Source organism: Vipera berus (assembly GCF_964194415.1).
Source record: "Vipera berus genome assembly, chromosome: 1".
In the NCBI taxonomy this organism is placed as follows: domain Eukaryota; kingdom Metazoa; phylum Chordata; class Lepidosauria; order Squamata; family Viperidae; genus Vipera; species Vipera berus.
The window spans coordinates 124,062,869-124,084,578 of NC_138202.1; the positions used below are offsets into that span (position 1 = coordinate 124,062,869).

The following is a 21,710-nucleotide window of genomic DNA, read 5'->3' on the forward strand; positions in this document are numbered from 1 at the left end:
AGGGCTATCACTGAGAAGATACACATCTGGATAGTACTTGTTGCCCCTATGGAAGGAAACCCAGTGCAGGCTGTTTAAAGGTGATCTTAGACTGTAGGGTGCTTTGATGCTTTCTGAGCTTGTTTTTTTCCAGATGTTTCATTATCCAACTAACTAGCATCATCAGTGCTCGATGTTTGCAAACCCCACTACCTTCTAGCAATGATGATATTACTTAGTTGGGTAATGAAACATCTGCAAGAAAACATCCAATCTCAGAGAGCATCAAGAAACCTCACAGTTCAACCCTGAGCTACAAATATTGTCTTCTTTTGGTGATTTTTGAATATGGACAGGAACATATGAACAATAGTGTTTCCAAGTCATGAGAACCTTCACAGGGGTGGGAGGTCTTTAACTTTTTTTTATAAAAGGGGGAGGTGGAGAAGAGATGGAAATGATAAAATACCATAGCATCTGTGAGTGCATCCCCATGACAAACCTCCTAAAGCAGATGCAATTTGTTTTTCTTCAGAGTGACATGACTTTGTGGTATGCCTGAGCACTGCTCAGCAAAGATGCTAATCTAATTAGTGTTTAAGTCATCAGGAGGGAAGATTTAGTTTACACTGACAACTTCATTTTTGGAAAAGACTGAGATTAATTCCCCCTCATCTGTAGTCCTGAATCTTTTGCTGATGCCTGGCTGCCCCTTATAAACTCATAGAGCACCGGTGTAAAACTTGATCATGTCACATGATGTATCATGACATATCGTGACATATCTTGCCTTTGCGGAGACAGGGTGGGTGTGGCCTGCATGTGACACCTCTGGCCCATGGGCTGCCAGTTTGACACCCCTGTCATAGAGGGAAAGAAGACAGGGAAAAAGGAGATTTTTTCCACCACAGTCCTCTTGGAGCCAATATGAACCAAGAAAGATTGGGGATTGTGGCCTGAGGACTTCTTTGCTGGCTCAATTTGCAAACAGCTGGATGTCTTTGGAACATGAGTCAGGAAAGCTGACAGAGGTCCGATCATCTTTAATTCAGTACAGATTCCCTCCTTTTTTTAAACATCGACCATCAATTATAAAATGATCTAATCTAAGTGTATTTATATGGTATTATCTGCATGCCAGAGAAGGGATGGAATAACTCTTCTGGGCCTATCTCATAAAACAGGGCTTTTCAACCTTTTCACCCATTGTACCACTTTTAAGATATGCAACATCCGAGTACCACCAGTCACCTAGCAAGGTGTCAAAAACTTGATGATCCAAAAAAAAAAGAAAAAAAGTGATGAAGTACAGGTAGTCCTCGACTTATAACAGTTCGCTTAGTGACTGTTCGAAGTTACAGTGGCACTGAAAAAAGTGTCCCCCAAGCCACAGCCGAGCAATACACCTGCCTGCCCGCCCGGCGGTGCTTTTCCTCCTGTCCGAGGTTTTCATTGTTGTGAGCATTTCTGTTGAGGATTGGCAGCGGGGGTGGGGTGGGGTTGTTTGGTTTTTATTCTCCCCCCCCCCGGTCTGCTGGGTGGTTGCAGCAGGTTTTGGTCACTTCACATGACCCTGTGACCTGTGACCATCATAAATATGAATCAGTCAGAATGTAAATCACAATACCCTGGATATGCTGCAACATTCCAGCTGATCGGCGCTTCTTCTGGGCTCAGTAGAAGTGCCAGGATCAGCATCAAGCTCCAGCTGGAGCCTGGCGCTGATCCTGGGGTTTCTGCTGAGCCCTGACAGCCCTGCAGTTCCAGCCGTCTCTCGCTCACGCTTGTGCGGTGCTGCCACCGGTTCAGCTCATTCAACTCCCCCACTGCCACTTCTCTAGGATGGTCACGTAACACCTGCCAGATGCCAATGTACCACAGGTGGTCCCGGTACCACTGGTTGAAAAGCCCTGTCATAAAACATCCAGGCCCCCATGGCATAACTTTACTCAAAGTACAACTGTTGCCTTCTTCATGCTTGATGTATGGCATGGTGTCAGATTAAAGTCATAGTTTTGTTCTTTCTTGGGAAGAAAGAGAGGAAGGAAGTCTGGAACTCTTCAATCTTTTTTTTCTCCTATCATTCCCCAGCAGAATTTCCAGTTTCAATTTTTATCATCTTCTGTGCTGACCATATAATAAGATATATTTTGGACAAGCTTTAGAGGTTGGAAAACTCTATTCTTGCCTCCTTGGGATTTATTTTGAAAGTGGGAGAAAGGACCTGCTTAAGTGGCTGTTGCCTATGGTTAAGCATAACTGTGGGAATGGCTTCCTTACCGCATTGTTGCTGTCCAGTTTGTTTCCATGTGAAGCTCTCCATATATGTAATATAACAGCTCCTGTTATCCTTTTAAAGAACATGGTGGTTTGAGATTAGCAGAAGCTATACTCCAACTAATCTGGAGGCCATCAAGTTGGAAAAGGTTTGTTTAGACTTTCTTGAAAAAAATATTGTAGCAATTCCCAATACTAAGTCTGTCATCTCATAGACTTTAGAAAATCGTTCTTCCATAATGGATCCCTAAAATTGAGACTTCTCATATTATGGTAGATATGAATATTCTGGTTTCCATCCTTTCTTTGCAAAGGTAATTTTATTTATGCCCCAGATGAGATACAACAGATGACTAGTTCTCTAGCATGTGCTAATAAGCATGGTTGACTAGATCAGAATATAGGGAAGCCCTCCTAAGGACTACCACCTTGATGTGATTGAAAAAAAAGGTACCTTGTTTTACATACAATTAGAGCATGGAATCTGCAAAGCATGAACCAAGGAGAATCCCAAACTGTCAAACTGAAAATGCAGGGTGCTAAATCACATGTTTTAAAATAGGTGAATTTAGATGGATGGAAATGGTTACATCAGATAGCTAAATGATATACAGATCATATAAGAAAATAATAATACATCACTTGATTGCATGATGTTTCAGTGTGGGTGGGATGTAGATATAGCCAACAGGTAAAATAAATCTGTATGCTCTGCTGGAGGTGTAGTGAGTGGGATAGTCCTTGCAGTACTGGGCTAGAGAATTTGCATTTAAATTTACAAATTGTGAGAGTTACTTTTTCACACTGGTGGGAATGTCAACTGTCAAAACAATGGAGAGAAGACAACTGCCTTTCCTTCAGAAAACAGATCCAGCTCTTTACACAGAAAGCATGAGGAAAATGGAAACGACTACACTAATAGCCTACATATAGATGTTTTGTTTGAAAGTGGGGTACTTATTGAAATACTTGGTTTGTAACTTTAACCCATTTTCTAGTAAATGCTATTAATCAGAGCAGTTAGGATCTTGTTCTTTAGATTAACTGTTGCCGATCTAGATCCCCAAGGATAGAACTCTGACGCTTCTGAGTAATTGCTCTGAGAGCCCACAACCAGATCTAATCTTAGAGCAGGGGTCTTCAAACTTGGCCCTTTTATGACTTGTGGACTTCAACTCCCAGAATTCCTCAGCCAGGCATGCTGGCTGAGGCTTTCTGAGAGTTGAAGTCCATAAGTCATAAAAGGGCCAAGTTTGAAGACCCCGGTCTTAAGAGTGAATAGAGATTGGCCTTAAAGGGTGGGAGGAAGAGCCATTATCAAGGCAACAGTCCGATAAATAGGGCTTGAGTCCAGATCAAGAAACTAACCTGAGGAACAAGCTAAAACAAGCCCCTCCCTAGTTCAAGATAAATTGAGAGGGAAGCACATTCAGACATATTCACAGTAGCTGTTACAGTAAATGCAGGCCTGATTTGTATGGCATTATTTTTTTAGTCTGCTCTGCCTTATAGGATTAATACAACCTGGTTTCAAAAATACAAACTAGTGAATTTCACAATTGGTGGAAATTTTGATTCTCTGCTTAATTGCAAATGTAAAAGAAAACAGAAGAATCACCAACACATATTTACTTTCTCTGGGAGTAATTCCTTCCAGTTAGCCTCAGTCTGCATTTTCCTTTTTCACTGTAATAACAATCCTTAATTGTTACTTTAAACTTTCATTTCTCATGTATTTTTCTGCAATTACCAGAATCAGGGGAGGAAAATGTAGAATCACAGCTGATTAAATCATTTGGAGGTTCTGTAAAATTGTATCAACTTGGCATTGTGATTTCACGTTGACCATATTTGCACTACACATTTGTATCTAATTGAATTATAGCTTTATTCCCATTTCTAGGGAATAAAAGAATTTGTTCAACAACAAAGCAATCACAGGTTTAGCATGATGTAATACAAGAGATTAAATTGTGGTTGAGTACCTCGTAGTTCAGTGTGCGAACACAGCCATTAAAAGCTTCACCTGGAAAATCTCTAGGTTAAAGAAACCAACCAAGTAGCAGTGGAATATGGAATTCTTTTTCTTGTCAATGTGATCGATAATGGTTTCCAGTGAACCAATGATTATATTAATCCAATTTGTTTGCCTATCTTCTAACCTGGCATCTCTTATGGATGAACTTCTTCATAACCTTGACCTGGCACGCAGGCAGAAATGGGAGCAAACTATGTCTGGACTAGACTTTAAACACTCAAGCAGGAAGGCATGAAGCCTACTGAAAAAATTGGGAGGAGACCAACCAGCTCAACGCAAACAACAAGAGGTTACTCCAGATCACGTAGCAACTCGAATTGTCAACTTAACTGGAGTACCCCATGATAAGAAACATACTAAATTAGTGAAAAGAGAACTAAAGCACTTAAAAACTTTGTGCTCGCCTAGCCAGGAATATGCTCGACCCTTCCAAGTGGCTGAAATAGATACTGCCCTGAAGAATGTCAAAGCTGGAAAATCTCCTGGTTTTGATGGAGTAATGCCTGAATTTATCATCCATTCAGGGCCTCGCACAAGAGAATGGCTGGCAAGGACTTCCGGTGGCTCCGCGGCGACGGAGACAGCCTTCCCGGGCTGCCCGCGGCTCAGCTGTTGTTTTTTCGCCCGAAACAGCGCCGATCAGCTGTTCGGGCGAATTTGAAGCCCCCTCCTCGGGAGAAGAGGAGGGGGCGAGCTCCCAGGTAGGGGTAGAGTTCTCCAGGGCCGCCTGAGCTTATGGCTTGGGCGGCTGAAGGATTGAACTCCCCCGTAGCCTGGGCTGCTCCCAGCTGGCCGGCGCCTCTGCTCCTGATTCTTGGAGCAGAGCCAGGCGTCTGCGACCACCCCTGCCTGAAGGAATGACTATGGATTAAAGGAGCAGGCAGAGCGATACAAAAGGAAAAGGTGATATTTTACTCTCCAGCTTGATGGTCTTTTTTGGATTATAAATCTGAAGTGAAAGTGCGTCGCATTTGGTAAAAGATGGCGGCTAAACCACCCCCTAAAACTCTTCGGAGTGCTGGAACTTCTCCTGTGCAACAATCATTACTGCAGGCGCTGCATCCTCCTGATGTATTGACATCAAAGGACTTACAAGACGCTCTTGAAAAACACGCCCAGGTAATTTTGGAATCAATTAATGCTAGATTTGTACAGATGGAGGAGAAATTGGAGAAATTGGAGGAGAGAATGGAGGAGAGGATGGAACAGAAGTTCAGAGTGATGAAGGCAGACATCTTGTCTTCAGTGTGTAAAGTGGCTCGCTGTGTGGAAGAATTGGAGGAAAAGCTAGAAGATCTGACTCAAAAGAATGCTATATTAGAAGCAAAAGTATTGGAGAATGAAGATAAAGTGGAAAAGGAACTGAGTCTTGCTCAATATTATCAGATGCAGTTTGCCATTAGAGTTAGAGGCTTAAAGGAGAATACCAAGGAAGATCTAAAGCAGCTGGTTTATGAGGCTTTTGAAGAAGTGTTGAAACAGCCAGCATCTGAAATAAAAGGAGGCATGGATAAAGTGTTTCGTGTGAATTCATGGATTGCTAGACAGAGAAAGTTGCCTAGAGATGTGGTGGTATATTTTGCAAAAAGGGAAACTAGAGATGAAGTTATACGAGCTGCTTATGATACTAAAGTTGTGATTGCTAATCAAGAAGTTTTGGTCTTAAAAGAAATTCCTCCAAAGATTTTAAGGAGAAGGAAGGATTTTACATTCCTTGTGCAAGAGCTCAAGCAACGAGATATAAGGTTTAGATGGGAGATCCCAGCTGGGTTGATGGTGACGCACGAAGGTAAAAGGTACCGTCTGGTTACTGTGATGCAAGCGCGTGATTTCTATAATAATGTTTTAAATGCAACGCCATTAACATCTCTGGAAGCTGAAAAGGGATCTGGAGAAGGAGTGCATCAAGAGGTCGAAGGTGGTCAGATAGAAGACAACGGTGTTGGAAGAGATCAAGATACAACTTCGTCGGATGATTCAATAGAACAGAGGGTGACGCGTGCTGCTGCAAAACGAGCTAAGAAGAGAAAATAGCAGGATTTGTAGAAGTCTATGGAATTTCTACGACGTATTCATAGTCAAGTATGGGAGGTGGGAAAAGATTTGGGTGTAGACGCAATATATTTTTTACATGTGGTGGTTTTGTGGAAAGGGTGAGGTTTTTTTTGGATTAAAGTTTGGTGGAATATATAGAAGATTTCCAAATGGAGGTTAAAGTTTTGTTCGCAATTTTTTTATTGTTTGGAATAATTATAGATGTGCTGGAAGAGGAACGGCCGATTACAGAAGACTGGACTTTAAAGTTTTCTGATTTGGTTGAGGTGGCGAAGATCTTGGTTAATTTGAAAGATTATTTGTAAGAACGTTATATCATGTAATGGACAAAAAGGGATGGAGTCTATTTAGGACAAGTATAGGTTGAGAAGTATTATATAGTATTTGAATAATTCTTTTTTCCTTTTTTTTCTGTTCTTTTTTTTCTCTTTCTATTTTGGGGTTCTTTTTCCTGTTTTTAATGTATATTTAATATTATTAAGGTTTGTTTTATTCTATATAAGCTAGAAAGTGTTTTTTTTTATTTTAGTTTTTTATATATATCTAATATTGCCAAGGTTTGGTTTATCCTATATAAGCTAGAGAGTGATGGATTTTAGAATTTATAGTTGTTAGTACATGGTTGCTTAGGTTTGCTTTTTTTTATATATATATACCTTGTATTCAGCTCTGGGAAGTCGGGGGGGGAGGGGGGGAGGGGGGGAGGCAGGGGGGGAGGAGGGAGGGAGGGAGGGGGGGAGGTAGGGGGGGAGGAGGGAGGGGGAAGGGGGGTTTTTTAAAGGAAAATTGTATTTTAAAACTTTTCAATAAAAAAAAAAAAAGAGAATGGCTGGCAAAATTCTACACAGATATCCTAACTTCCAGTAAGCTCCCTCCAGAATTTAAGAGAACCAAGGTAATCGGCATATTAAAACCTGGAAAAGAAAGCAACAAGCCAGAAAACTATCGCCCCATTGCTCTGTTAAGTGTTTGTTATAAACTACTTGAAAGGTTGATACTTAACAGAATTGGACAGAAAATTAACGAACAAATACCGATTGAACAGGCTGGGTTTAGATCTTATCGGAGCTGTGCCGATCAAGTCCTTAGTCTTACTAGCCACATTGAAAGCAGCTATCAGAATAAATTGAAAACATCTGTTGTATTTGTGGATCTCACAGCAGCATACGATACGGTGTGAAGGGATGGTCTATTAAGCAAATTCCTCCACGCTGTCCCTTGTAGGACCATGGGCCGCCTAATAAATAACATACTCTCAGCAAGGACCTTTCAAGTCATCATGGGCAATAAAATTAGTAAGCAAAGACATCTGAATAATGGACTCCCTCAGGGCTCTGTATTGGCCCCATCCTTATTCAACTTATATATATCCGATATACCACCCACGCTATCAACAAAGTTCTCTTACGCTGATGACTTGGCATTAGCATATAGCCACAAGGACATCAAAGTTACAGAAGGTGTGCTTACAGCTGACCTTACAACTCTGAGCACATACTTCCACCAATGGAGGTTAATCCCAAGCGTAAGTAAGACAGTCACATCATGTTTCCACCTTAATAATAAACTGGCAAAAAGAGAACTCAATGTATACCTAAATAACAAATTGCTCCCATATGAAGCAACTCCAAAATATCTGGGGGTCACCTTAGACAGGACCCTGTCTTTTAAAAAACATATTCAGAATATGGCTGCCAAGGCTAACAGCAGAAACAACATTCTGCAAAAACTATGCGGAACAACTTGGGGAACTTCAGCTCCAACTCTTCGATGCGCAGCCCTTGGGCTTTGCTACTCTGTAGCAGAATACTGCGCACCTGTTGTTGTGATTCAGGGTCAGCCTGTGGGTTCGGCAGTTGGGTCGGATGACTCAGATGAGGGGGAGGAGGGGGGTGTTGAAGAACTTGCTGATGATGGCTTTGAGGCTCCGCAGAGCCCCCAGCCAGGCCCCTCCTACCTGGTGGAGACCCAGACCCAGCTGTGTGAGCCTGACAGTGTGGATGAAGATGACCCACAGCTGGCCCTGTTCAAGGACGCCCGATGCAGGAGGCAGTCAAGTAGGAGCAAGCAGAGGAAGGCTGTGGGACTTCTCGGAAGGAGGCAAAGAGAGGCCACACCCTGAACTCTTTATAAAGGGAATGTTTGGGGGAGGGCTGGTTTGCTGAAAGCAACCGCTCTGATAGAGTTTCAAAGCTCCGGTATCTTGTTTCATGTTTTGTTTGTTTTTGTAATAAATTTGGCAGACGTATTCCAGCCTTTTGCCGTCTGTAAAGGGGTTGCCTTTTCTGCAAGGCCGGTAGCAGGCTGGTACAGAACACCTGTATGGATAAACAGCTCACATACAAGACTTGTTGATGTTCAACTCAACCATACAATGAGATTAATTACTGGGTGCATAAAATCTACACCTATTCACTGGCTACCAGTTCTTAGCCACATAGCTCCCCCGCACTTACGACGACAAGAAGCTCTCATTCGGGAGTATAGTAAGATCCTGCTAAACTCCTCTCTACCCATTCATGCCTATACCTCTGATCTCTTAAGATGTCGATTAAAGTCAAGAAATCCACCACTCCTCACAGTGCTTAAGCTGCTGGCCGAACATCAGAGCACTATACAAAAGTGGATGGAAGCATGGAGTAGCTATACCTCCCAAGATATTTCTGAGCATATTAATCCTAATAGTATACCTCCAGGATTTAATCTACCCCAACACATATGGGTGACATACAATAGAATTAGAACGACTCATGGGGTGTGTGCTGATTCTCTGTATAAATGGGGAAAGACACCTTTAGCACAATGTGATTGCGGGGCTCCCTGACAGACTATCCAACATATAGTGAGGGAATGCACTAATAGAAGATACCCAGGAGATTTTAAGGACTTCCTCTGCATAACAACGGCAGCTACTGACTGGATCTCCAAACTCGACATTAAACTCTGAAATGTTATTTCTGTTTTCCTCTTAGGTTTTATAATTGCTTCTTTTTTAAAAAAAATGTTTTAACTGTTCTAACTTGTAAATATGAAGTGCTTTTAATTCTGTGTGTGACCAGCCATACGCTAAATAAATAAATAAATTATGGAGCATGTCAAAATACTATCCATCAGTTCTTGAGATAGCAGAAAAATATGCTGATATAAACTGGGTTTATTGTGATCCCTATTCAATGAAGAAATAAGACAAACAAAGTCTTTGGTGCTATCTGAGCTTGGCTGCTTGCTTGCAGAGCTTTCATCAGCTGATTAGGTAACATCAGTGTTAGTGAATGTGGCGTTTGCCATATCTTGCCCTACCAGTGTTTGTGAGGGTGTGGTTTTCTCCCTAATAGTTCTTTGATTAGGGTATTATTTTCCGTTTGATTGTTTCTCTGGTGTTTATTCCTGCTTATCTGGGTGTAGGCTTCTGGAGAGGATGAGTTCTGGTCTTTTTGTTTCCTTCTTAGATTTTTTATTGCCTCTTTTGAATAGTGTGTAAATGTGGTTTATCTCCATATGTCTATTGATAGCTGATTTGTCTGAATGCCAGACTCCCTGGAATTTCCTAGCATTTTTGGATTTAGCTTGGTTTAAGATGCTCATAGTTTCCCAGTTGAAACTATGGTTGAGTCTTATGTCTTATGAGATCAAGGAGTTTTCATTGTGCCTTCCTTCTGACTGCTGGTTGGTGTTCATTGGTGCTCTCTGCCAGTCTTCTGCCAGAAATGTAAAGGCTGTTACAGTTCTTACACTGCATGTTGTAGTAGATGACAAATCATATGCTTGAGGCAACTCTTCTTTTGTACTTGTGGTTTGTCAATGAGCCAGTTTCTGAACATGGATCTAGCATTCTTCTAAAAGAATGCAAAAGTAATGTTTATAAGGAGCCAACTTAAGAAATGATGGTCAGACATTACGTGCATAGATACCTCTTGTAAAAAAGATATTCTCCCCACCTCCATCCTGAAACAGCCAGGAGCAGCTGGGCAGATTCCAACTATTGACCATGACACCAATCACATTGTTAGTGAAACATGCCAGATAGTATTCATGGCCAGAATTGCATAAGGAAAAGAGGGGAAAAGTAAACCACTACTTTAAAACTGGAACAGCTCAAGATGACTTAAAGATGACTGTGTCCTTGTGGGTTGGGGACAAAATGAAGGGGTCGAGATGAAAGTAATAACATGAGGAGGTGGCAGAAAAATACAGTGACCAGGGTGCAAGTGGGCTTCCTTGTGCAGCTGATTGGCCGGTGGGAGAATAGACTGCTGGACTAGATGGGCCAAGGGTCCAATCCAGCAGGGCATTGCCTATCTTGCTATGTATATTTGGGGGTGGGGGGGGGGAGAGAAGAGCCCTAAGACTCTACTCTTCGGATTTGAATCGGGAGGCCAAATCTGTCCTGTACAATGGAGATTGGCTCACTGCTGCATTTTTTTTAAAAAGGGAAAACCACAGGATATGAAATCAATTTCTATAATGTCATATTGAAATAGTATTACCTTAAGTGGTATAAGAAATACAACAAACAGTGGAAGTGGAAGCCCGCAACTTGGGTGTCCTCCTGGATTCACGGCTTAATTTGGAAGATCATCTAACGGCCGTGACCAGGGGGGCCTTTGCACAGGTTCGCCTAGTGCGCCAGTTGCGGCCCTTTCTGGACCGAGATGCCCTATGCATGGTTACCCATACCGTCGTCACTTCTCGCCTGGATTACTGCAATGCTCTTTACATGGGGCTGCCCTTGAAGTGCACCCGGAGGCTTCAGCTGGTGCAAAATGCGGCCACGCGGGTGCTTATGGGAGTATCTCGATACTCCCATGTTACACCACTCCTCTGCGAGCTGCATTGGCTTCCGGTTACCCTCCGGGTGCGATTCAAAGTGCTGGTAATAACCTTTAAAGCCCTACATGGCTTAGGCCCGGGGTACTTGCGAGACCACCTACTGCTATTATCAACCTCCCATCACTCGGTTCGCTCCCACAGAGTCGGCCTCCTCAGGGTGTCGTCAGCCAGGCAATGCTGTCTGGCGACCCCCAGGGGAAGAGCCTTCTCTGTGGGTGCACCGACCCTCTGGAATGAACTGCCTCCGGAGCTGCGGACGGCCCCTGACCTTCGGTCTTTCCGCCATGACCTGAAGACTTGGTTATTCCAACAAGCGGGTCTGGACTGACTATGTTTTTTTAAATATGGCTTTTATTGAGTTAAATTGTCATGTATCTATTACATTTACTGTTTAATTCTTTTTTAAATTTTGTATTCCATGTTTCTTAAATTTTTTGTTGTGAGCCACCCTGAGTCCTTAGGGAGAAGGGCGGCATATAAATTTAATAAATCTAATCTAATCTAAGTGTCTATTGGAAGAGCTGTGTGTGTGTGTGTGTGTGAGTGTGTGTGTGTGTGTGTGTGTGTGTGTGTGTGAGAGAGAGAGAGAGAGAGAGAGAGAAGCATGAGTTAGTGGAGTTTGAAGGGGGAATGTGGTTGCAGCCCAGGACCCAGACATAGGATTTATCAGGCTGACAAAGCTTCATTCTTCATGTTCAAATTAAATAAACAGCCTTCTCCCCTGCTCTATTCAACTTTCCCTGGGGGTTAATAGGATGAGAAATAGTAGAAGCTTGGGGAGGGGAAGGAACAGAGGTCATCTCTGCCTAGAAAATTTAGGATCAAGTAAACTTTTTAACTGGCATGCTTGGCTTGGCTGGGCTTGTATGGGGAAGCTGCTTCTCCTTCCCTTCAGCTTTTCTCGGAAGCTTTATTAAGGCTTGAATAATAAAAAGGAAGTTAACTGATTGTAGATTTTCTTTATTGTATGTCATAATCCAAGAGGTCATTGAAATATAAAACATTTTAATACTGCATCTTAAGAATGATCCGTGCTCTTTAAGCACCACCTTCTGGAATGATGTCATCCAAGTTACTGATCATGACTCTGAAATGCAGAGTACTGCTGTGAGGTGGACATAATGAAGGCACCAAACCATGAATAAACTAAAAGGGCAGTATTTGGCCATCCTGTTTTAGACTTGGAAGCTAAACAGGGCAAGTCTTGGTTAATATTTGGAAGATCACCAAGAAAGCTCAGGGCAGCAATCCAGATTGGCAATTGCAAATCAACTCCCATCACATTAACAAGAAAACTGCATGATTGAATCTAGCTTGATTTTAAAGGGCATCTTTTAATGGAGAGTAAATACCAGGATTCATTTACCTGAAGCAACCCTTGACAAGATGACAACATAGCAACGTTAATCTGTGGTCCTCTTTAGTTGAGGCATTCAGTCAGCTACCATTCATATTTCCATGGATGGTCCCTTTGCAAAGCTTCCGGGCTCATTCACATAACATCAAGAACAGCAAGAATGTTTTATGTCAGATGGAGCAACGGAGGCTGAAAAGTATTTGTTTCTGGACAGAGTGGCTTAGTTATTCAAAACTAGATGAAGACATGGAAGAAGAGACTGGCAATAAATAGCAATTGAACTAACAAGTATTATTTCAGTCCCAATCCTTTGGGGAGCAGGGTTGGAAGTGGGAGGCCAGGGGATAGCAGCCAGAATGCAGAATCGATTTCCTTTCCAACTATCTAATCCTGAAAGACAATAGTCTTCTTCTTGACCCAATCTTGCCACTTGAGACGAAGCAGCCCCACCTCTGTTTCTGTGATGGATTGAGAATGCTAGGGAACTTCCTTTTTACAAGGAAAGATAGAAGAAAAGAGAATGAACTATGAATAATGTCATTAAATGTGGAATTTGCAAGGCCATCGTATTCTATTCCATTGCTTGGCTGCAAAGTCTTAATTCCTCAGGTATTTTATAATGAAATTTGTTCTTAATTTTCACATCACCAATGAGGAGGTTGTCTTCTGAACTTTACTTTTCATTTTCCCATTTTTAAAAAAATAATTCTCTTTTTTTTCTGGCAAGACATGCCAATTCACTTATAAAAATTATTCCAGAAGTAGGAAGGTAATTCCTCTCTCGGCTCCATCTCTCTCAACCTCTGCATTTAATTCCTCTATAATTTAATGACTTACCAAGGCTTGTCTTTAAACTGCAAGTAAACCACTGGCTCCTCCTGACCACAAGTGGTTATATGTGGTATGTTCAATCTAGTTAACATGAATTATGAATTTTGAACTATGACTTTGCTATCTTAAAGCTATAGTTTATCAGTTTTAATTCTTAGGCTTCTTTTTTTGAGGGGTGTGTGTAGATAAAGCCACAATCCAGCATCCAAAGAGCACTGTGAGCTAGGCTAAATAAACAGAGAGTAGTTCACAAGCTAATGTATTATAGTGTTTTGTCCCAGAAGTGGGATTTTGTCCTTTCACATACCAAGATTCATACATCTGTAGAATGATTCTGGGAATTCAGTAGGGCTGACATGCATGTGATACATGAGATGTAGAGGTGGACCTTAAGGAGCTTTCTCTAACTTCCTTCATATTGCTTTGACTACAACTCCCAAAAATGTCCAGTTAGCTCAGTCTTGACTGGTGGCTGAGAATTTGGTAGTCCTGAACACATGCAGAACATACTACAGACATGTCAAACACAAGGCCCGGGGGCCAGATCAGGCCCGCGAAGTGGTTTCATGTGGCCCGCGAAGCCATCCTGGAAACAGTGAGGGAACGGCCCCCACTGCCTTGGCCCTGGCCCAGAGACCCTCCTCCTGCTAGAGACCCTCAGATCTGTCCCACTCCTGCCCAGGCCCCCATAGGCACCCTTGATGCGAACAATGTAGAGCTGGCCACGCCCACCCAGTAGGCCATATGCACTCTAGCCATGCCCACCCAGTAGGCCACGCCCACCCTGGCCACACCCACCCGGCCCCCTGAGGGCAACCGCAATGTTAATGCGGCCCTCAATGAAATTGAGTTTGACACCCCTGACATACTAGGTTAAGGCAGCCCTAGAAGGATGTGCAATCCAATTAGAAGGCTGCTTGTTTATGCAGATCCTTTTGCTTTAGTTATGTGGTTGATCTGTGGATAGGTAAAAATAGTTGACTAGCAGATGAATACCGCTAACAGAAAGTCAGTGCAGCTTTTTTTAATTTTATGAAAACGATGCCATTTACCCATGCAAGAAATGGGAGTGGTCAGGTGAAGCAATCTTCAAAATAATTTCTATTTCAAATTCTGTTTTTGAAATATCTGAAGCTAGAGAGACATTGCCCCAATTCCACAAGGAAATGCTTTTAAGATTTTGCCTGCTCTCCTTATTACCCTATCAAATAATATTATAATGAGAAATATGCAAATTAAGACAAAACTGTGAACATTTATGAATACATTTGAACTTGGAGAAGTTTCCTGTGAATTTCCCTCTTCTGCTCTTCCCAGTCTGTTCTTTCCGTTTCTTACCTTCAACGTGCCAAAGGTTGATATATATTTTTGCACTGCAAAAGATCTAAACACAATAGTAAAGTTAAATAGCATAAAGTTACAAAAGAAGAGTTTGCTATAAAAAGTCACAATGTTCTTTTTTTGTTGATTATCCCAGTATCTGGGAACCACTTGATAGTAGATAGATTTATTATTGTCATTGACCAGCAAATTGTGAACAAATAACATACCTTGTTTTATTGCTGTATTTGTGTGATATGCTGGCACCCAGTGGTGCAGCAAGGAAATGCTTCCTTAATATAATTGGAAAATCTGTATCAAATGTATCTGTATTAGGGCAGAACTTTTATTTGGCCAACCAACAGTTGCAGCATTTGAATTCTTAAGAAAAATTGGGTATTTGATACTTAAGTGAGGAATATGCCTTTAGTTAGATCCAAAGGAATGCCAAATACTTTTCATTCCATGTGCTGCCTTTTCACTAAAAATCAAATTAACGAATTAGCTTACTAGAAAAAGATGTAATTGCACCCGCTCCAGATAAAGCCTCCTTCAAATGTTTCCCATAAGAGTTTTTTTCCTGCAATGGTCCCTGTGAGAATGTCCAAGGATATAGATGATGCATCGGATTTTCCTCTGTTAATGTAAACCTAATGTAATGTAAATCAATGTAAACCTTTGATGTTTAAGGAAGTAGATAACAGCTTGATTTTTTAAAAAAACCGGAAGAAAATTCAGTCAAAAATATTATGCACTGAGTAGGCCACAAGATGGTGCTGATCTGCTACAAAGAGGATTTATCTGATCCAATTATTATTGCAAAACACATTAAAAAGAAAAATACTGTAACCATGGGGACACACTTGATGTATGATTCAAGGCTGTCATGAAACAAGGTCTCAGTAACATAATTACTAAATTAGAACAGAGATATAAGTAATGCTGGACTTAAGGCTTTCACAGTAAAATAAATTTAATTTTTGCTTTTGCTTAAAATATTAAGTATTTATTTATCCATCCTTAAATCATTCTTAAATCTTCTTTGGGACGCGGTGGCTCAGTGGGTTAGGACGCTGAGCTTGTCGATCAGAAGGTCGGCAGTTTGAGCGCCTGTTACTCGTCCCAGCTTCTGCCAACCTAGCAGTTTGAAAGCATGTAAAAATGCAAGTAGAAAAATAGGGACCACTACGGTGGGAAGGTAACAGCGTTCCATGCGCCTTTGGCGTCTAGTCCTGCCGGCCACATAACCACGGAGACATCCTCAGACAAGCGCTGGCTCTTCGGCTTTGAAACGGAGATGAGCACCGGCCCCTAGAGTCGGAAACGACTAGCACGCACGTGCGAGGGAACCTTTACCTTTACCTTTAAATCTTCTTTTGTCTCTTGGAATAATTCTCACTATTTATCAGAGCTGCTCCTTTTCCCAGCGCAGGCACAGCAACTCCCCTAAAGAATTGCTTTAAGTTTTAAAAGAAGAAGCTTTTTCCTCTGTGAGAAGGCGGGATTGGAAGGAGGCCATATGTATTCAAATTCTGATATTGTCTGACATTTAGACTGGCAGGGAGGCTGCTGTGCTGGGAAGGTAGGCTGTCTACTCATCAAAATACAGGTAGTCCTCAAGTTACGACTACAATTGAGCCCCATTGCTAACTGAAAGATTTGTTAAGTGAGTTTTGCCTCATTTTACGACCTTTCTTGCCCCAGTTGTTAAGTGAATTACTGCAATTGTTAAGTGAATTGAATTCCCCATTGACTTTGCTAGTCAGAAAGTTGCAAAAGGGGATCCCATGACCCCAGGATATTGCAACCGTCATAAATGTGAACCTGTTGCCAAGTGCCTGAATTGTTGTCATGTGACCGTGGGGATACTGCAACGGTTATAAGCATGAAAAATGGTTATAAGTCACTTTTTTCAGTGCCATTGTAACTTTGAATGGTCACTAAACAATCTGTTGTAAGTCAAGGAGTAGCTGTAGGTGTCTCAACAGTTTTGATGCCAGTTTTTTTAAAAAAAACTTGTTTATTAGTTGTACATCATATTCAAATGAATTCAAGTACAGCAAATGGGTAGGATGGATTCTTTGCAATGATATCCCAAGATCTACTTCTTTTAAAACCAGAAATGAATAGAATAGATACATTAAAATAAAATTTCATTTCATACAGCTCTCACAGGCTCAACACCTCCAATATACGCTACATAAATATGACCAAAAAAAATTATATATACCCACATATATTCTATGACAGAGGTCCCCAACCAGGGACCGGTTCTGTGGAGAGAGGTTTTTCCACAGACTGGAGGGTGCGTGGTTTTGTGTCTTGCCTGCATCCCGCAGATGGGGCTTTGCTTGTTTGTGTGGACTGGTTGCTGGCATGCCACAGCCCAGTACTAGTCCACGGACTGGGGGTTGGGAACCCCTGTTCTATGATACAGAGAAACAACAAAGTCTAGTTCAGATGTATACATGTATATGGCAAGAAAAACAAATCTTGCAAGTTTACCAGACGGATGGCATAGGGAACAAAGCTGTTACAGAAACTGGCAGTCCTGCTTGAAATACTTTGGAACCTCCTCTCAGAGGTGAGCAACAGAAACAGACCGTAAAGTGGGTAAGTGGGGTCTCTAAAAATGCTTCGAGCTCTACGCACATAATGCTTATAAGCAGTGTCCAGAATAATGGGAAGTGGACTTCCTATGATCTTCTCGGCTGCCCTTACCATTCTCTGTATGGACTTTCTATCTGAGGCACTGCTGCCACAAAACCTGACAGTGATGCAGTTTGTTAAAATGCTCTCAATTGTGCCTCTGTAAAAAGTGGCCAGGACAGGAGAGAGATGTGCTCTCCTCATCCTACGCAGGAAATGCAAATGCTGGTTTGCATGGGACCTGGGACCTAGTGTGGTGTAATAATTAAAGGATTACCCTGGGACTGTACAAATCCATCATGGGTACGTTCTTGGCCCATTATGTGCATTCAGCCAACCTACCTTACAGGGTTGTATTAGTGGGGATGTATATATGTACTATGGGATGCGGTGGCTCAGTGGGTTAGGACGCTGAGCTTGTCGATCAGAAGGTCGGCAATTTGGCAGGTCGAATCCCGAGTGCCGCGTAACAGAGTGAGCGCCTGCTACTCGTCCCAGCTTCTGCCAACCTAGCAGTTTGAAAGCATGTAAAAATGCAAGTAGAAAAATAGGGACCACTGTGGTGGGAAGGTAACAGCGTTCCGTGCACCTTCGGCGTCTAGTCTTGCCGGCCACATGACCACAGAGACGTCCTCAGACGAGTGCTGGCTCTTCGGCTTTGAAACGGAGATGAGCACCGGCCCCTAGAGTCGGAAACGACTAGCACGCATGTGCGGGGGAACCTTTACCTTTACCTTTAAAGTAAGTCCTCTGCTTCTTGGAGGAAAGGCAGGTTATAAATATAATAAATAAATAATTGTTTCCCAAAGAGAAACCACATAGGAAATACGGTAGTGATTGAACAAGACAGATATGAAAACAAGGAACAAAGTCTAAGTCCTGATGTAGTCCACATTCATTTTTAGAATCAGAACAGAAGGCCGCAAATATAGCTTTTGATAGGTGAACCTGTTTGCATCCCAGCCCCGATACTTTTTTGATTTTTATCAACTTGGACATTGCTCATCTGCTAGGAATCATCTGGAGATCTGTCTACATCCTTCCTGATTCTGGCTTAATTTTTAATCCGCACGTTGATTTAAAGGTCAAGTACAATTTTTTCCCTGACAATATTGTATTTCTTTCCTGCAGCCTCAGGACCTGGAAGCATCCACGTCCCACACTTTCAAAGTAAAGAGTTTCAAGAAAGTAAAACCATGCGGGATATGTCGTCAGGCAATTACCCGGGAAGGTAGTACCTGCCGAGGTGAGTGATGGTGGTTATGGGAGGGCAAAGTTCACGTTTCCATACAAAATATAACTACAGGTTGTCCTCGACTTATAACGGTTCATTTCATAATGATTTGAAGTTATGATGACCTTGACAAAAAAGGGACTTATTACCTATCCTCGAAGTTACAAGTGTCACACCTCCCCTGAGGTCACCTGATCATCATTTGAGAGCTTGGCAGCCAGCTCACACAATGGTGGCTGTGTCTTGTGGTCACGGGATTACAATTTGCAACCTTCCCAGCTGACTTCTGACAAGCAAAGTCAAGCGGGGAAGCTGGATTTGCTTAACAACTGCAGTGATTCACTTAACAACTGCAATAAATTTTTTAGCGAAATTGGATCCAGTCACATCATGACTTGCTTAGTGACCACAGTACTAATGACCAAAACTCCATTCCAGTTGTGGTCATAAGTCGAGTACTATTTGTAGTTTGCTGGTAGAGAACAAATTATAGAATTGTACTGGCAAAATCATGTGAGTCAATGTTAGTCCTCCCCCATCAGATAAATACTCCCGGCATGGAAATAAAGAAAAATGTCTCCATTTCCCATTGTAGATTAATATAACCAGAGAATGCTAGTGATTATGGCTAAATGTTTCTGAAAACCTGGATGCAAGAGCTGTTACATTTGAACTTACATCCCATTTGTGGGCTTCTTATGGATATTTGCTCAGATAGTGTGTGAGCAGAACAGTGGCTTAAATGGCCTTTGATGTAATCCAGAGCAGGACTTTTCTCAGGTCCTTCTGTTCTCAGCCACATGTCCTAGAGATCCAGCAAGTAACTATATTAGACTACTCGCTCCATGATGAATTGCTAAAAATGTAGCAGTGTGCATGTAGTGTGGGAAAACCCCCCCCCTTTACCTCCCTCTTCAGCCCTACAATGAAAATAATGTTGATTTTGCTTTTTTTTTATCCCATTTATATCCCGCCCTTCTCCAAAGACTCAGGGCAGCTTACAATCTAAAGCACAAATCAATGTGCTTAGCAATAGCCTTCATTCTATGTATATGCCTGCTTATTAGGGCTTTCGCCCCCCCCAAGCGGCATTATTACAAAGTCAGCTTATTGCCCCCAACAATCTGGGTCCTCATTTTACCTACCTCGGAAGGATGGAAGGCTGAGTCAACCTTGAGCCTGGTGGGACTCAAACCTGCACTAATTGCAGGCAGCTGGTGTTACTTAAGGAGGCATTAGCCCACTGCTCCACCAAGGCTTTCCTCTGTGTGGAAGAGTCAGCCCTACATTAAGAAACTAATGCCATTTAGATCAGGGCTATTTTTCGATGTAATAGCTGTAATAACAGAATCTTGAAAGACTGAAAGTGCTTCCTCCCTCCCTTTATCATCATGGGAATGAAGGACAGGCTGCTCTGAGATGTTTTTTTCTTGGCCTGGACTCTCATAAGCCCTGCGTTTCAAACTGTTGCCTTGGTTTTGGTTCTTCCTCCTATTCTTCAAAGTCATACTCCATTCCCTCTTTGTATAAGGAAGAAAAGAGCATGGTACATTTCCCTGATTGCGTTTATCAAACACAATTGAATGAATTGGCCTCTCCTCCAAAGTAAAGACTTACCCTCATGTGTCTGATTCTGATTCTAAGAATCATCATTGTTAATATCTTACTCCCATTCATTCAGTACGGAAAAGACTGGGAAGCTATCACATCCTTTTTTTTTTTTTAAAAAAAGAACATAGTATGGAAGAATAATCTGTGGCAGCCTCATTGGAATAGCTCTATGGTGGACAGAACAATGGAGATTCCTGTTCACCAGTTTCTTCTAGTTTTCTGCCTTCACTGCACAACAACAGAGAAATGTTGAAAGAACACAGAGCCAGAATTTTTAGTACACTTTGTTTTTTCAAGGCTATCACAGGCATAGAGCCTTGGTGGAGCAGTGGACTAATGCCTCCTTAAGTACAGCTGCCTGCAATTAGTGCAGGTTCGAGTCCCACCAGGCTCAAGGTTGACTCAGCCTTCCATCCTTCCGAGGTAGGTAAAATGAGGACCCAGATTGTTGGGGGCAATTAAGCTGACTTTGTAATAATGCCGCTTGGGGGGTGTATGAAAGCCCTAATAAGCAGGCATATACATAGAATGAAGGGTACTGCTAAGCTTGTAAGCCGCCCTGAGTCTTCGGAGAAGGGCGGGATATAAATGGAATTAAAATAAAAAAAATAAATAAAAATAATCTCTGTTTCAGCATTTGAACAAGAGAGTTAACCCTCTATGCCGGGGGTGTCAAACTCGTAACGTCATATGACGTGTCGTGACATATCGTGACTTTTTTTTGCCGTTGCCGGCAATGGGGTGGGCGTGGTTTTGCTATGATGCATCCAGCCCATGGGCTGGAAGTTTGACACCCCTGCTCTACACTATCAGCTGTGACTGAAGAGAGATACTTCGGCTGTTGATTTCCTCTAATAATTCCTCCTTCTAACTAGGTTGACTAATTTGTACAACATTCCAGTTCTCCAACTTCGTTAAAGGTTCATAGACCTGGGCTTGTCTGCGGTTAAATGGTATAGATGACCTTTGAGATAAGTTCACAGTGACAATTTTGACTGAATAGTCATCTGTAGTTACAGAAAGTTATTCTTGGGTGACAGGGAGCAAAGATAAACCAATTCATTTCCTATTTTCCTGAGATATCTTCTTATGCCTTCCAAAATAGAAGGTTAGAATACTTCTATGTAGGACTTTTGTGGAAGATCAAAAGCATGCAATCTCATGATTCTGTGTCCAAAAGCTGAATTGATCCATTGAAATTACAGCAAAATGAATTTGTGTTTTTTTTAAAAAAATAGCACTGCAATTCTGCAGGGGTTGGGGGAAATCTGTTACCCGCTGGCAGACTGGAACTAGGGGAAGGGGGTCTATTCTTCTTATATCAGCTTATTATGCCATAACACTCCATGGCTTGCTTCCTCTTGTCCTATTCCTTCTCCTTTCCTTCACTTCACTAAGGTTCTCCGTGTTTTGAAGGCAGTGAATTATAGGGCAGCTTCACAAAACATTTGAGGAGCTGGGGATTGAAATCATAGAAGACATTTCCAGAAGTAGCCATCTACCGTGTTTCCCTAAAAGTAAGGCCTACC

At 42.0% G+C, this 21,710-nt stretch overlaps 1 protein-coding gene across 1 annotated transcript in view; it reads left to right on the forward strand.

Moving 5' to 3' along the window:
* Window positions 1-21,710, forward strand: part of LOC308674215 (tensin-1-like) — a gene marked incomplete at its 3' end in the record, with an annotated part of 269,738 nt that overhangs the window by 113,482 nt on the left and 134,546 nt on the right. Inside the window, exon 2 of the mRNA XM_081338525.1 lies at window positions 18,468-18,582. Within this exon, the coding sequence (XP_081194651.1) occupies window positions 18,468-18,582 (115 nt within the window). The remainder of the gene's footprint in view (window positions 1-18,467; window positions 18,583-21,710) is intronic.